Source organism: Patiria miniata, unplaced genomic scaffold, assembly GCF_015706575.1.
Source record: "Patiria miniata isolate m_02_andy unplaced genomic scaffold, ASM1570657v1 HiC_scaffold_3, whole genome shotgun sequence".
NCBI classification, from domain to species: domain Eukaryota; kingdom Metazoa; phylum Echinodermata; class Asteroidea; order Valvatida; family Asterinidae; genus Patiria; species Patiria miniata.
In genome coordinates this window covers 42,583,051-42,600,810 of record NW_024037069.1, presented here as the reverse complement: position 1 = coordinate 42,600,810, position 17,760 = coordinate 42,583,051, and the positions used below count along the sequence as shown (strand labels likewise).

At 41.6% G+C, this 17,760-nt stretch overlaps 1 protein-coding gene across 1 annotated transcript in view; it reads right to left on the bottom strand.

The window, feature by feature from the left end:
• Positions 1-17,760, bottom strand: part of LOC119736368 (zinc finger ZZ-type and EF-hand domain-containing protein 1-like) — an 80,355-nt gene that overhangs the window by 20,760 nt on the left and 41,835 nt on the right. The window contains 17 exon segments of the mRNA XM_038210381.1: positions 22-153; positions 923-1,094; positions 1,537-1,836; positions 3,331-3,413; positions 4,500-4,612; positions 5,185-5,277; positions 5,942-6,046; positions 6,815-6,978; positions 8,075-8,188; positions 9,108-9,159; positions 10,208-10,352; positions 11,370-11,539; positions 13,852-13,982; positions 14,789-14,914; positions 15,689-15,853; positions 17,265-17,356; positions 17,543-17,644. Of these exon segments, the coding sequence (XP_038066309.1) occupies positions 22-153; positions 923-1,094; positions 1,537-1,836; positions 3,331-3,413; positions 4,500-4,612; positions 5,185-5,277; positions 5,942-6,046; positions 6,815-6,978; positions 8,075-8,188; positions 9,108-9,159; positions 10,208-10,352; positions 11,370-11,539; positions 13,852-13,982; positions 14,789-14,914; positions 15,689-15,853; positions 17,265-17,356; positions 17,543-17,644 (2,259 nt within the window).

The following is a 17,760-nucleotide window of genomic DNA, read 5'->3' as shown; positions in this document are numbered from 1 at the left end:
AAGAGCAAAAATTCCACTTGCCTGTTTCTTCTTTCTTGTTCTGACGTCCGTCACCACCACCCTGTTCTTCTCGACGAGATGTTTCATGACAATCACGTTGGCCTGCTCCCCTAGTGTCTCTACATACTTGACGGAACTTCCAAGACACAGGACCTGACAGAAGTAGAGGAGGAATATCACACAGAAAACAAGAAAATAGTCAGACTATTGGCCAAACACTGATTTTATCTGGATATCAGGGGCTTTAGAAATACGTCTGTCAAGCCGGAAGGGTGGCTTATTTATTTATTTATTATTTTAACTGGGTAGCCCATTCAGTGGAATCCACTGACCATGGGTCCCAGTAAAGAGAAGACAATGTGGAGAAATTACAGTTTTAGATGTGGGAGGAAAAGCCCAGAAGAGTATTCCGAGGAAAACCCACAGAATCAGGTAGGGACTGAAAACCTGTAGAATACTGAGAAACCTCCCAGCAAGATGAGGAAGGTCTGCTACCTGTTGTAGGTATTGGGATTTATTTTGTTTTTGCTTTGCAAAGCTGTTAAATCGGACCATGGCTGAGATCACCCAGACCACCTACTGGGTTCCAAATGAAAAGCTATGAAAGGAGCAAGAAAATACTATATAGGAACAGGAAAATAATTGTTCAAAATGATTTTTTTTTTAAAGACCAGGAAGAAAATGCTGTTTTCCAAATGAAGCATTTGAAAAGGAACACACAAAAAAATATGCTGCTTTCTAAAAAAAAGAAGAACCGAAAGTGTGTGTTCTTAAATGTAGCATCCAAAAGAAAAAGAAATATTGCTATTTTTGAGACGCTCCCTTTACTTGGAAAAGTCCACCACAATAAACGGAGCATTCCAAAAGAAACACACAAAAATGCCCTTCAAAAGGGAATAACTCCATTTGCTGTATAAATTACCTCAGGAAAGCCTGCTACCACAAACAGTGTAAAGATACAAGGCAGAGGGCACTGCTGCGGCAGACACTGGATGGTGGTAGTGATCTTGTGCGCCAAGACCATCTGCCAAGACGGCACCAGGCACAGACGCTGGAGAATGCTGGCCATCAGGGATGTCCACTCTAGACCACTCCTGGGACAAAAGGAGATGAATTCATGGGTTAGGTACATTGTATTACATTGTATTACGTTGTATTAATTCCCAGCGCTAGGAGTCCAAAGAGGAGTGCTTCGCATTCAATGACTCATGTGATGGAAAGCTGCGTTGAGGAGATGAAAATAATCACATTCTGCTAGTTGATCACAATTTTTTTTTAGATAGACCGTGGTGATATATAAGTGGCCTATTTTAGAATAGTATAATAGGGGTGTAAATGGCGCCACCAACATCAAAATAGTCCCCCCCCCAAAAAAAAAACCCCTTTTTTTTCTGCGGCCAACATTTTCGGCAACATTTTTACAAACTTACAACAAAATTTGAAGAAAAAAAAGTGAGCCCTCCCCCAAGCTAAATCCTGGGTGCGCCACTGCATTCTGAATCTGAATGCTTGCCAAAGACACTGAATCGTACTCACTTTTCAAGGCATGACGCTCCAAGCTCAAACAGAAAATCCACAGTCAGCGCTCCGTCCAACTTCTCTTCCGTCCCTTCTCCTGCCTCCTCCTTATCCATGTTGGGTGCATCGTCGCCTTGGGCTCCTTGAGACGCCGCCACCGCAGCCCCGCTGCTCTTACCCATTCCTTGGAGCGAGGCCAGGGCTTGGGATCGGCGGATGACCTCGTCAGCTTCCTTGGGCAAGATGTGGATGAGGAGTTGGCCCAGCAAGGCCACGATCTGGTGCTGGCAGTTGTTGTTGCCACTGGTGTTTGGTTCTCTGCGAAGAAAATGAGGCAAAATTAGAAGTATACATAACTCTTTCACATAAACCACGAAGGGCTGGATCAGCAAGATATCAGAAGACATCTACACCAGTGCACCATGTTCTACAAAATTCACTACAACTTCGTCAATGTCAGTTTTCCACCTTGTATCCAACTTCACCCAGCATTAGGCAGATCTCAACATCATCTTCACTACCAACCAATCCAGGCATTAAGAAACTCATTCAAATTCTCATTCTTCGTCCGCACCATACCAATAAGGAACAGGCTTCCGCTGGAAGCAGTAATAGCACCATCAGTTGCAGCTTTTAAGGCAGTGGCCCTTCCGGCGGTGAGAGACATGTGTCTCACCACCACCCACCAGCAACTCTAAGAAGTGAGGATGCTTCGGAGATGAAACTGGCCTTGGCAAAAAAAAATCTGAAATTGGACCTTGGTTACGAGCCACAGCGTCGCGCAGCGCAATGCAGCACAGTGCAGTGCAGCACAGCGCATCAATATCATAGGTCAGTATTGAACCTTTTCTCCAGCTGGAAAACATCTGATCAGTGTTGGTCTAGGTGTTTTACACTTGTGCACATTATACGTGCCATTTTCATTGACTTTTCTTGGAAATAATAATTCAAAAAAAAATTTTTTGTGGAAAAATCCTTAAGAAATCATTTTTGTGGGATGGTTAAAAAATCTGGAATTTCATTGGAAAGGTTTTAAAAATCTGATTTCAGATTAAAATCTGAAAAGTTTCATCTCTGCTACCAGCAACTCTAAGAAGTGAGACCGCTTTTACTTGCACTTGTATCTCTACCGCACCTGCACAACTGCACAACTTGAGTCACCTCGACTTCTCCTTGGACAAGCAAACTGCTTGTTAGGAGTCTACATATCAAGTATCAAGGGGAACTGACTGGGTGCATTAAAATCATTTTTTTTTTCAAAGTTGAGCAAACAAATTGAATGGAGCAGGGTTTGAACCTGCGACCTCCGGTTTGCCGTTCCGATGCTCTACCAACTGAGCTATCCAGCCCTACGTTGGTAGTTTCTCAATTTGTCAACATCTTTGTTCGAGGAGCGCTTATCAGAAGCCATAAACCTGTGTATATGCCATGTGGCCAGGGATCACGCCCAAAGTCACAATGCTAGCCGTTCCAGTGCTCTACCAACTGAGCTATCCAGCCCTATGTTGGTGGTTCCCCAATTTGTCATTGTCTCTCCTCAACATAACTCATGAGGAATTCATGACCTTTTATTACTACGTACTCAAAACAAAATAATTTTAAATATGAAAAACCAATAACAGTTTTAAGGTTAAGACAAGGAATTGATATTATATGTTTGAAATCTGGTACAATAAGAAAATATGCTTGAGATACACTGCAAACAGAGATTTTTTTTTATTTAAAAAAATAATAACGTGACTTAACAAATTTGTCACGAAATAATAAAATATTTTGGTGTTATAAAATTAATACAAAAATGATGAAGCTTACTTGGCTAATTTCAGTAAAAGGGGCAAGATTGTTCCGATGTGAAGGTCGTGTGAGTGAAGTCGCCTTAGTGGTGAGCTGTCGAGCTGGCAAACAGAAAGACAAAAATGTATTCATACTTGATAAATACGAAATGAAATCTGTGAATACGTTTAAAATGGTGAAAAAAACTAAGAATTTGAGAGAATTACATTTAAATCAGGGTTCCTGCAGGAATCTTAAAATGAAACTCCATGACTTTTCCCGGGACAAAATTAAGGCTTTCCATGACCAATTCCTATGCTGTTCTGGCATCTTAGGAGCCTATTTATAATACACTGGCCAGTCATCACACTGAGGCAAGGCACGCCACTCCCTTTCAGCCTTCCAGTTTGACACAAGACCACTGAGCACCACAAAAGCATCACAATGGTGCATTGAACATGCAACAAGTATGGAGCATACATGCGTAAAGAGGAAGTATAGTAAGGCCAAAACAAAAAGTACTTCTGCCTCCAATTACATGGCATTCGAAAATAGGGTAGGTAGGTAGGAAATTTTTTGTTGGGGCTAATTTTTTTTTTGTACGATCATATGGAGGCGTCTGCGTGTAGTCATGGGTAAAAGGTATAAACTGATGGTTTTTGGTGTTTTTTTTCTCATTTTTCCAATAAAAAAATAGGGTAGGGGCTGTCAGAATAGGGTAGGTAGGAAAACCGGAAGCAGAACTATTATTTTTTTGGCCTTAACTGGAATGCAAACCAGAAGATTGCCATTGCCAAATATTATGCATCATCACGTATGGGTTGTGCAGGATTCTATGATTTTTTCCATGACGTTTTTCTTGGAATATCAACACCTGACTCTTTTCCATGACTTTCCATGACAGCTGTAAATTCCAGAATTTCCCAGGATTTTTTCCACGTCTGCCGGAACCCTGTTAAATCTTGTGTTTCAAAATTTGTCTTTTTAGAAGCTCGTAAATTTTGATGTAGAAAATGTAAAAAAAAAAAAAATTCTCCAATAGTTCCAGATAGAGCACAGTCTCAGCTTGTTAAAAACAACTTTTATCAGGCGCTTACTGGCAATATTTCCATCGAAAATCATTCTTTCCTCTCCACCATCCACCCCTTAAATATCCTGATTTTAGTCTGGAATGGTTTCTTAGTGATATAAATGGAGGGAGTGCTTACCCGTGTGTTTTCTAGTAGCATGGCCCCTAGCAACCCCAGCACTCTAGCTTGAGAGTTGGCTATGAAGGCCTTCTCATGTAACTTTTCGTTGTCCTCCACGGCTGATTCAGTCTCTGAAAAAAAAAAACCAAGTGAAAATATTTAATAATAGTAGCAATAATGTGTATTTTATATAAAGTGCAGGTATCTACCAGTTCCCTGCTCATTGGGCCCATGAAACATTCTAAATACCATCTCAGCTCCCTGGGGAGTATACAGCTTGATGCAGCCATTTCGGAGCAAGCAGCTACAATCAACCACAATAACCATCTCTGCCCTCACAGGTGCAAAGTGCCTTGCCCAAGGGCACACGCACCAAAACCTAGGCTGGACTCGAATCCTCAACCTGCAGAATTCCCCGCAGACCACGAATTGAATGCTGCAGACCACGAGGCCACGGCACTCCACAGTATTATCCATTGTATAAATTAGCATTAAAACGGAAATGAAGGTGTTAATATCCATGATTAATCCAAAAAAACTCAAACCTACACAATGAAACAAAGTACTTCAATAAAGCACACGAGGATGTATTTACAAAATAAGCTTTAACTCTTTGAGTGTTGAATCAATTGACCAAATTAATTTGACGAAATTCAAACACTGGAGTTTTTTAGTTGATGTTCAATGAAATATGTTTGAATACCTTCCGAGTCTTTCTTCTCACTTATTTCAGACGGTTTCTCCTCAACATCCTTCTCAGAAGTCTTCGCCGCTTCTTTCTCATCCTTCTTACTTTCTGCAAACAAAATTTACAGAATTTGCAACTGAAATGGGACGTAAAACATCAGACCTTGCTTCCCAAAAAATTTACATCACATTTATCCGATTCATTTAAACAAAAAATAAAAAATTGTAAAATTAACCAGGTTGAATCAATTGTTTCACAACAGAAATTGAAAACTGGAAAAAAAATTTCATAAAATGGAATTTGCATTGGGGTGATGTCAATCAATATTAGGTTTTGCCCTTCACCGACGTACAAACACTGTATACCCAGTGTGTTACCTCCCGAGTGAAAGTTGGAAAAAATCACTCGGGTGGGACTCGAACCTCGACCTCCTGCTTTCTAGTGCAGACGTCTTACCACTCGGCCACCGAGCTAACGGGATCGGTTGGCTGGTTCGAATCTGATGTACATAGCAGCGGGTACCGCATTAACTATTCATAAGATGGAATTTTTGCGTCGGGGTGATGTAAATCAAATTAGGTTTTGCCCTTCACCGACGTATGAACACTGTATACTCAGTGTGTTACCTCCCAAGTGAGAGTTGGGAAAAAATCACTCGGGTTGGACTCTGATGTACATGTAGCAGTGGGTGGAAAAAAATGCCCTCTAAAGTTTGAACGGCCTCTTATTTGTAAAAGTCACTGTAACCATCTCACTCTTTCCGTCTACTTACCTAATTCTGGGCGGGGCTGAGCAACAGTGGGTAGGCACTGAGTGGCCAGCTCAATACACTGCTGGAACAGCTTACTGGCTGTGGCCGTGTACTCTAGATTGACAACTGCAATAGGAATATAGGATACAGAAGGGTGATGAGGCGGCCATGAATAAGGGAATAAAATGTGTGCTTGGACGTTTTTAAACACTCTGTTTAAGACCGGTTGGAGTCTGGATGCTGATAGATAATTACCCAAGCTGAAGGCGAGGGTAATTATCAGCATCCAAATTCCATCCAGACTCTAAAAATAAATAAAAAATTTCGGTCCAAAAGTTTTGAAAAAGTTAACAATTATAAATTTTCAACGATTTTGTTCAACAAAACACCCCTTTAGCTATGGAATGGAAAGGCCCTCTGGTACACAACTCCTCATATGGAGATTGACGCGTGCGTACTGCGTGATGTTGCGCAAAACGCAGATCTACCGGTGTTGTGTGAATTTAGGACTATGAAATACTGACTCAAGAATAAATGCACCGGATTTTATAGGAGTCCAAATTTCATGTGACTGGAGAAGAGTTTAAGACCAGCCAGCCATGTCAGATGATGTCCAGTCTTTGAGAACAATCAACGTGAAATTCTTATCGTTCTACTTGAAGTAGAAAAGTAGTGGCCTTTACTAGGAGGAATTCAAACAATTTTATTTATTTGTTGGGTAGGTAGTTTGCTATTCATACTCACTCTAAAAGGACGACTGAATTCAAGAATGCATCAGAATTATAAAATCATAGAAGTCAGAGGTAACAGGAACAACGGTAGACCCAAATCTATAGGATGACTCCTCTACTTTTCCCTACACATTTCTGAAATGAAATCATTTGAGTCTAGTACCTCGACTCTGAGCAGTGTGCATCATATCGGCCAGTGACAGAGCCAGTGAGCTGAACAGCAGCCAGGCATGATGATGGCTGTAGGTTTCTAGCAAGGTCCCCTGCTGCATGTCCGACGTCACCGTCTTCATAGGAAATACCTCCACGCAGTGCAAGGCCGTGTGCCTGTACATAAAAACCCACACATTTGATTTTAATACAAGACGACTAGACTTTAAAGCTATAGTCCATCATTTGCAGCCATCCGAAAAAGTAACTGACGTATTATTGTTGAAAAACATACTTAGTTGAAAGATAGTAAGGGGACTAAACTCCCTGTGAAATTATTCTTTCTGGCAAGCTGTCATTTTGAAGTAATCAACGACAGAAGGCCTTTCCAACGGTGCGTCTTAAGACGCACCGTAGGAAAATTTAAATTAGTAGTTTGTTTTGTTATTCGGCGCAGCGCGCGCAAGCATTGGCACGACGCACAGGCGCGCGCGGTTGCTATAGCTGCAATTCAAAACAATTCAAAATATGATTCAGCAACTTTTGATTTAAAATTGAGATCCTAGAATGCTGTTTTTCTCAGAATATACAGCTGAAGCTGAGCTGAAACTTCATCAGGTTAGTTGTTTAGTATCCTTCATTAGATTTTGAACACTTTTGTTGCTTCAAACGAACAAAATGCACAAATTACAAATGATGGACTATATCTTTAAATCTGGTCGAGCGGACTCAAAAGTCTCAGGTTAGGACATTGTTACACAACCAGTGGGAGTTTGGCCTGGTGGTTAGGGTTTGGGCTCATGATCAGAGGGTCAGGGGTTTCAATCCAGCTGCTGGCCATATTTTGTGTCCTTGAAGTAAAATGTGGTGGAGTGCCATGGCCTAGTGGTCTGGAGCATTGAATTTGTGGTCTGCGGGTAATTCTGCAGGTTGTGGGTTCGAGTCCTGGCTGGGGTTATGGTGTGTGTGCCCTTGGGCAAGGCGCTTTGTCACTCATTGCTTCTCTCCACCCAGGAGTAGATGGGTACCAGGGAGGGCAGAGATGGTTACTGTGAGAGGTTGCGACCAAGAGCGCAGAAATGACTGGCTACCGGCCATGTATGCTCCCCGTGGATCTGAGAAGGATTCAGGAGTGTTTGCCTGTTGAACAGGGCTTATAATGATTGTAAAGCCGTGTCTGAGCCAAGCATTTTTTTTTTTTACGGCTGCGGATATTATCTGTGGGGTCCAAATGTACAGATCAGTAGCCGTAGCCATAAAACATGGAACTTACCCTTCAGGGAAGTCCTGCGCATGATGGCAGCCGTAGCACAAGTCAAAGTCATCACAGATGTTGCAGTGAATGCGAGTACCCACGATGAAGCCGTGGCAGAAGTCACAGTTATACCTGCCCAAGCCATCCACGAAAAACAAAGAGAAAAATGCCATACTGATGTCCAAAATGCCATATTGACGTCCAAAATGCCATATTGAAGTCCAAAATGCCATATTGACGTCCAAAATGCCATATTGACGTCCAAAATGCCATATTGACGTCCAAAATGCCATATTGATGTCCAAAATGCCATATTGATGCCAACATGCCATATTGACGTCCAAAATGACATATTGACATCCAAAATGCCATATTGACGCCCAAAATGCCATATTGACGTTCACAATGTCATATTGACGTCCAAAACCATTTCCCTATCAAGAAACTAACTCCGATTGAAAACCTTTGTGATTAGTGGAAATGAAAAAATGAACCAAACTGAACTGAAGTGGTTTTACACATTTTAAAATAAAATTCTAGTTCTAATAAAATTTATACCCGATTTCTTTTCCTTTTTCCCTCAGCTTATTTTGTCACAATTTTTATTAACCCTAACCTTCCCAAATCCTCCAAAATCCTCTTTGCAAAATGGAGGATTTTGTAGGATTGAGGCCATCTGGTACAAGTAAGTGGCTGAGTTCGCAGGATGCACTGTGTCACTGTCTGAGGCTGGACCTTGTGTTGTTTATGCTCAGCCAAGCATGAATTTAGGCCTAGAATATACTTGAAATCCTCCGCACTGCTCCAGGATGTCAGTGGCTCTGCCTCAACATATTGACAGTGCTTGCCGGAGGACTTTGCAGGATTGAGGCAGTGGTCACCCCTCCAAGGACCACATTCATGAAATTACGGAGGATTTTGGAGGATTGAGGCTGTATGCTATTTTTACATGGAGGCAGTTGGAGGATTTTGCGGGATTGAGGTTGCATCCTAGCAATAATGCCTGGGGAGTTAGGATTAAGATCCTTTACTAAGACAAATCATGGGTTACCTGAAATCCACCATAAGATGGTCGTCACGGTGGCCTTCAACCTGGACACCACCTGGAAAAAATAATAGCCAAAAATAAATGCAATTTTACATCAGAATTTACAGAAGGCTTTGGACCATGGAAATTCGAAAATGGATATTTCACCTTTTTTTTTCACTATTTAAAATTTTTTTTTTTTAGAAAATGCGAACCCGGACAAATCGGCGGCCATATCTAAACAAATATTCATGTGGGACTAAATTTTGTTTATGTTTTTTTTTCATGCTGTTGATGTTGTTTATTGCCTGTGGAAAAAATTAACTGAATTGATTGGAAACCTTTAAAGCCATGACTAGAAACGTGAGAGCTCTATAAAATCGAAATTGACACTTTTTACGGCATTAGCTTGTGCTGGTAAATTAGTGGAGAGAGGGAGACCACGAACCTGTATCACACAAGAACACGTTTCACATTCAAACAAGAAGAGACTATGTCTTTATTTCATGACACATTTACATGTACAGGTTTGTGGTCTCCCACTCTCCACTAATTTACCAGCACAAGCTGATGCCGCAAAAAGTGTAGATGGGGTGCTGTGGTCCAATGATTACAGTGTTCGACTCATGTGCCGTGGTACATGGGTTTGAATCCTGATTGTGGGGACATGGTGCTTGAGCTCTTGAGCAAGGCACTTTACCATTATTGCTTCGTCCTTCGGATGGGACGTAAAGCCGTAGGTCCAGTGTGTTGTGTAATGCACGTTAAAGAACCCAGTAACACTTATCGCTAAGAGAAGGGGTTTGCCCTGGTGTTTCTGGCAGTGGCTGCAATATGCGCCGCAGCACCTCGTAAACCCTTATAAGGTGCTACATAATGAGTCTCATAATTCTCATAAACTTCGTTTTACCTGCCTTTAATAATAGACATAATTTCCAGCGCCTTGAGTACCTAATTGTTGGTAGAAACGTGCGCTATATAAGACTCCGGTATTATTATATGATTATTATTATTTGTTGGGTTGTGTATTGGCTTTTTAAATTTCCGTGGCAAGTCAATTTGCAAAGTAACACTTTCTGTTTATCGACTCAATAGAAATTGCAGCCAGTTATGTAAAAACTTACCAAAGAAGCACGAGCGACAGAAGTCAAACGCTTCGCACTCCAGACAATGATAGTGAGCTCCCCGTAACGTGGCCGCACAACCGTCGCAAACCATAACAATCTCAGGCAGGAGATCGCAGTAACGAGCGACAAGCATATGCATGGCCTGACGATGAAATGGTAAAACGGAAAAGAGAAATTACATGCGGCTTACCGAAGTAGCAGCTAGAGCATAGGTCCATGTCTGTGCATTCCAGACAGCGGTAGCGCGCCCCAGGAATGTTAGCTTGGCAGCCATCGCACGAGATGGTTACTTGGAGCATGCTGCAATACCGGGCGATAAACATATGCATCGCCTGGTAATTAAAAAGAGACTTAGAGTGAGCGCTGGATCGGCAGATGGCAATGAGCGCTTTTTGGTTTTTTTTGGAAAATTTTGTTTCGTTTTCAGGTTTTGATTTTTGCGGTTTGTACCGCGGACAGAAAAAAAATGCAAGCGGACTTCTCCTTTGCTTTAATGTAGAAAAGAATAAATGCATTAGTTTTATTTTATGAAGGGGTAACAGGTTGTCTATCTTACATTCAGGACAGTGCCTTTTTTGTTGGGGGGTGTCCCCATGTTCATGTTTTACAGCATTTGCACAATTTTTGGGGTCATGAAATTGAATTTCACCTTAATTTCAAGTATTTTGCAACTACCTTTAATGCTTGTTTTCTTAAAAAACGATATCATTTTGGCGGAATGATTTCACAGGATATTGATAGCAGCCCATCTTCACTTTGAAGTTTCTGTCATTAGGGGAGTCAGGTTGGTGTAGCAGTTCTTTCCTCACCTTCCACCGCTGTGACCCAGGTTCGAATCCCGCCTGGGCCAACATGTGGATGGGGTTTTCAGTCCCTGCCTGATTCCGTGGTTTTTCCCCAGAAAATTCTTCCGGGGTTTTCCTCCCACCTCTAAATCTGTAATTTCTTCTCATTGTCTTCTCTCCACAGGTTTCTTCAGGCTTGCGAGCTACAGTGCTTAGGGCGCTTTGGAGGAATCCTTGGTTTCATTACCAGAAGTAATTAATAATAATAATTAAATCAGTAGGTACTTTTCCGGGTAGGTACTTTTCCGGGTAATTGCAATGTTCCCACTATTAGCCTCAGACTGGTATGTGATCCACATGACCAAGACACTCACCCTTCTCTTTTCCAATGTGTCCTGTTGCTGGATATTGTGGAACCAACCTGAGAACCGATTGCCTGAGCTGGTCTGGAACTCCTTGAACCACCCCATGCACTGCTTGTGCGCCTCCAGCTGTTGGGCTTCGTCCGCAATGCTGGAATGCTCGTCTCGGGCGCTCACATTCCCTACATCGTCCAGAATGACATTTTTCATGATGACGTCAGTCAATGCCACTCATCACGAGTCACAGTCAAATGAACTTGGTCAGCTGCTGTCAGTCAATTACAGTTGCGACGACAGTCACAGTTACTTACAGTCAGTCATGGTCAGACACTCATAGCGAGTCACGGTCATTTATTGTCACAGTCAGTCATAGTGAGTCAAATGCAGTCACAACCAGTCACAGTTACTCACAGTCAGTCATGGTCAGTCACTTATAGTGAGTCATGGTCATTCATTGTCACACTCGGTCATAGTGAGTAAACTGCAGTTAAAACCAGTCACAGTTACTCACAGTCAGTCATGATCAGTTACTCATAGCCAGTCACGGTCATTTATTGTCACAGTCAGTCGTAGTGAATAAACTGCAGTCAAAACTAGTCATATTTACTCACAGCCAGTCATGGTCAGTCACTTATAGTGAGTCATGGTCATTTATTATCACAGTCAGTCGTAGTGAATCAAGTGCAGTCACAGTTACTCACAGTCAGTCATGATCAGTTACTCATAGCCAGTCACGGTCATTTATTGTCACAGTCAGTCGTAGTGAATAAACTGCAGTCAAAACTAGTCATATTTACTCACAGTCAGTCACGGTCAGTCACTTATAGTGAGTCATGGTCATTTATTATCACAGTCAGTCGTAGTGAATCAAGTGCAGTCACAGTTACTCACAGTCAGTCATGATCAGTTACTCATAGCCAGTCACGGTCTTTTATTGTCACAGTCAGTCGTAGTGAATAAACTGCAGTCAAAACTAGTCATATTTACTCACAGTCAGTCACGGTCAGTCACTTATAGTGAGTCATGGTCATTTATTATCACAGTCAGTCGTAGTGAATCAAGTGCAGTCACAGTTACTCACAGTCAGTCATGATCAGTTACTCATAGCCAGTCACGGTCATTTATTGTCACAGTCAGTCGTAGTGAATAAACTGCAGTCAAAACTAGTCATATTTACTCACAGCCAGTCATGGTCAGTCACTTATAGTGAGTCATGGTCATTTATTATCACAGTCAGTCGTAGTGAATCAAGTGCAGTCACAGTTACTCACAGTCAGTCATGATCAGTTACTCATAGCCAGTCACGGTCATTTATTGTCACAGTCAGTCGTAGTGAATAAACTGCAGTCAAAACTAGTCATATTTACTCACAGTCAGTCACGGTCAGTCACTTATAGTGAGTCATGGTCATTTATTGTCACAGTCAGTCGCAGTGAATCAAGTGCAGTCACAACCAGTCACAGTTACTCACAGTCAGTCATGGTCAGTTACTTATAGTGAGTCATGGTCATTTATTGTCACAGTCAGTCGCAGTGAATCAAGTGCATTCACAGTTACTCACAGTTAGTCATGGTCAGTCACTCGTAGTGAGTCATTGTCACAGTCAGTTGTAGACAGTCAACTGAAGTCAAAACCAGTCCTAGTTACTCAGTCAGTCAGTCATGGTCAGTCACTCATAGTGTGTCACAGTCATTGTCACAGCCAGTCATAATTACAGTTACAGTCAATCACAGTCAGTCATTCATGCTCAGTCACTAATGCATGTAAAGAAACTGTGCCTGCCGGCACAATTTCTTAAACCACCTTCAATAATTGTTTTCTTTCGAATGATACCATTTCAAGGGGAAATAGTTCCACAGGATACTAAGTACCAGTCCTATCTTCACTTTGAGTAAGCATTTTGTTGTTAAAGGTACAGTCCATCATTTGTAATTTGTGCATTTTGTTCGTTTGAAGCAACAAAAGTGCTCAAAATCTAAAGAAGGGTACTGAACAACTAACCTGATGAAGTTTCAGCTCAGCTTCAGTTGTATATTTCGAGAAAAACAACCATCTAGGACCTCGATTTCAAATCAAAAGTTGCTGAATCATGTTTTGAATTGGGCCTGAATTCAGCATCCAAGACACGTTCTCACTGAGACGATTGAAGCAATGCGATGTGGCGCACCGATCCAACGGTGTGTCTTAAGACACACCGTTGGAAAGGCCTTTTTTCGTTGATTTCTTCAAAATGACAGCTTGCCAGAAAGAATAATTTCACAGGGAGCTTAGTCCCCTTTCTATCTTTCAACCAAGTATGTTTTTCAACAATAATTACGTCAGTTACTTTTTGGATAGCTGCAAATGATGGACTGTAGCTTTAAATAGGTATGTTCCTATGTGCTGTTAAAGGTTCACACAACCCATGGCAACTTCTGGATGCGCTGTGTGAGTGGTATTTTTCAATTGTCTTACACAACAAGTTGAAGAAAAAAACCCCTAATTCCCGTCTTACGTTTTGCAATGTTAAGCAGCAGTGAGGGTGCCTTGATGTCGCAGAGAAACTTCAAGTCGTAGGGTTGCCAGTCCACATCGAGTAGATGAAGCAGACAAGCCTCCATGCAGGCATAGCCAGTCTCTACCTCCCTGCAAGATAACACCGGACACATCAATTTAACTCATTAATCCCCGTACCGCCCAAAAGTGCCCTGCAGGTTACTCCCTGATGCTGCCCCGATCTGCCCGAAACAACTCCAAAGTCCAATCTACTCACATCTTTATACATATTAAAGCTTATCTGACTGAAATCTGACCTTTGCTGCCACCATTTCAGTAATGTTTCCTGTATCCAATAACAGTACGGAATGATGTTTTGTGCAAAAGAGGAACCAGACTATTTTTCTTTCTAGCCTCACTTTGGTTACGTTGATTTGAATGGGAAAAAATCAAGATGGCCGCAACATGATAATGGTCTATTATGGTCGACCTGAGTTGCCCCTAATAATATTTGGTTCGTCGGTTTATTTACAAATTTGTAATAAAAAGCTGTATCCCTTGAGTGATCCTTATTTTTCCCAGGTTTGCAGCATTGCTAATGTCACTAGCATCGTGACTTTGGCTTGATCCCTGGCTACACGGCATATATGGGTTTATGGCTTCTGACTAGCGCCCCTTGAACAAAGACACTGACAAAATTGGGCACCGCCAACATAGGGCTGGAAAGCTCAGTTGGTACAGCACCGAAATGGCAATCCGGAGGTCGCAGGTTCAAACCCTGCTCCACTCAATTTCTTTGTTCAAGTTTATCAAATATTTGTGTTGGGTGTTAGGCAGTCTAGTAAGAAGCTCTAGCAGTGTTCCTACCAACAACGAAATAGTCAACTTCTGGTTACATTTGATTTTTTTGTGTTCAAAAACATGCTTTATTTATGATATATCTAATAAACACTTACTCTGATTGGTCAGTGCAGTCAAAGCTTTGGACAGCCTCGACTAGACTCTGCACCAGGAGGTAATAGGAGCCTCTCAGCCTAGCCTCCAACTCAAGTCCACAACCATCCAGTCCACTTGCATAGTGCCTGCCAAAGGACCACCACTCAAGAAAATTCATTTGGGAAACACGAAGGGCAGAAACTAACCTTAAGGGATTTGGAATGGTCAGTGAAAAGGAAATCCTACATTTTATAGATAAAAAAAACCCTGTATGGTGAAACCTCAGGAATTCCAGATTTCAAAAGGGTTTCTTTAAAATTCTGAAATCAGCAAAAAAATCCTGACGAAAAATCCTGGAATCAGGAAAAATCCTGATGAAACATTATGAAATCAGAAAAAGCCTGACGAAAAATCCTGGAAGCAGGAAAACTCATGACAAAAAAATCCTGAAATCAGGGGAAAATCCTGACCAAGAAATCCTTCAATCAGGAAAAATCCTTCAATCAGGAAAATCCTGACCAAAACACCCTGAAATCGGGAAAAATCCTGAATTCAGGAAAAATCCTGAAATTAGGAAAAATCCTGCCAAAAAAATCCTGAAATCACGAAAAATCCTGAAATTAGGAAAAATCCTGCCCAAAAAAATCCTTAAATAAGGAAAAATCCTGAAAACAAATCCTGAAATTAGGAAAAATTTTGACAAAAATTCCTGACAAAAATAATCTGCATCAGGAAAATCCTGACAAAAAAATCCCTGAAATCAGGAAACATCCTGACCAATCTCACGCCGGGGTGAACACATTTCAGCAAATTTTGCAGTGAAAGTTATGTGACATCATTCGACTTCAGTTCACATGTAGCATTTGCTTGAAGTATGAACCTGCTCAATATAAAAAAGACTTTTAAGACATGAAACGCACATTTCAGCGGTGGATTTTGAGAAGAGCATTTCCTTGAGGAATTGCAGGCAGTCCGATTGGAAGACAGTGGGCTTGCCGCTGGCCTTCAAGAATCGGCAGGCAAACTGGTAGACGTCGGCCACGGCCTTGGCTCGTTCCTGACGCTCCTCTTTAAGACGTCCCACCCTAAGGAGGAAGACAGTAAAAGAGACTTATTACTACTACTACTACTACTACTCAATTCAATTCAATTCAATTTATATATTCGTCATGCCAGCATGAAACTTTCCTTCTCGCTTTGCACATAACATTTCAAATACCTACAATACAGAAAATTAAATATATAAACATACAATATACACGTTAAAACATTCAATGAAAAGGCAATAAATGAAATAATAAACGTGTTTCTCAAAAACACTGTAAAACCCTAAAAACACACACATGGACCACATTGAACAGGCTGCCTATGGGACAAGGAAAGGTATGCTGGAGGAAAATAGGGATAAATAGCAAGGAGGAAAGAAAGAAGACTTGCACACACGCACACGAAGGGACATGGAGAAAGAAGGGGTTGATAACGGAAGGACCGATGAATGGCACGAGTAAGGAGGAGGGGGTGGAAGTGAATGGATAGATAAGAGGGAAAGGAAAATAAAGGGGGGAGGGGGAATGGCAAGGAAGGCAACTGGAAATGAAAACACTGTGTAATGACAGGCTTAAAACTATAATACATGTACATGTTCTTTAAAAACACATTATCTGCTAAAATCGTTATTGAAGCGAGAAACTGCACTTGGTACAAAGGACAGGCGATGCACAAGAGAGTCGTAGTGACCCCCAACCTTCCCAACCAGAAGCAAGGGACTAACAATCACTTGGGAGCAACTGGACAGCATCAGCTTTAGCCAGGTAAGCCGGGGGCGACCATGGGGTCTTTTCCAGGTAGTGGGCCGCCGACCATTATGAAACTGGATGGCAACATCCAAAGCAAGTCTCACAGGGGCAAGGTTACTTCTTTCCATTCAAGAAACTGTGCAATATCTTACACTATCAATATCATTGGGTGATATCCATAGAGCTATATTAAATTACTAGAGCACTTACTCGATGTACAAAGCAATGCCTGATGGGTGCATCCATGTTTGTGCACAAACCTATGGAGAACTAGAAATTTTGTACGGCTTTTGTACGGCTATTCGCATATCTGCGTTTGTATTCCATACCGGTGCGTCATCGAAGCCGATACTCCCAAAACCGAAACGCACGATCAGCAAATGAGTGTGTCATTTTGCTCTACGCAAACAGCGCAATGCGTGTGCGTATTCGCTGCAGATGCTTTTTGCCGTGACGTTTTTTTTAACTGTCATGACGCGCTTAAGTTGTTTTCGTATGTTCTACTTGCGTGTTGCATGTAGAGTACACTTTCAAAATTCAATCCATCTAATTTCATTTTCTACAAACACGCACATGAATTCAAAATGTCTGCGCCAAGGACAGCTTCAAAGCGGCTCTGCGCGCAAGAATGAGGAGTTAGCGCTCTAGTAATTTAATATAGCTCTATGATCATGTCATAACTAAGCAAAGGCAATCTTACCTTTCAACGGTGAGGTGAGGGTTCTTGACGAAATCCAGGACCAGTTTAAACTCAGGATACTGGCTCAGCACTGTGCCTTCCTCTGCTGTACCCTAACATTTAATAATAAAAAAAGACCATTCTAGGCAATGTACAAAACATTTGCAAACATTAAATAACGAAACTACCAAACTGTTATGAAATACCTTACTTGACTGATACAATGGACCTAAGACATGATGACGCCACGTTTTGTTTACATGTGTGCTCTCTATGTGATCTTTTGTCTTGCAGTTTACCTGGAATGCAGCATTCATCTCTGAGGAGATTTGCCGTTCCTTCATGGCTCTGAGGTCCAGTGACTTACTCCTTGTGTATAGGTCACTGCATCTTCGCTGCAGCTTAAAAAATAATTTTAAAAAAGGTGTATCAAAGTAGGACTTTTTCAAGGTCAGCCTGTTTAGATTGAGCAGATCATGTACCCAAACCCATCCTACGTATGCACAAAATCTTGGAA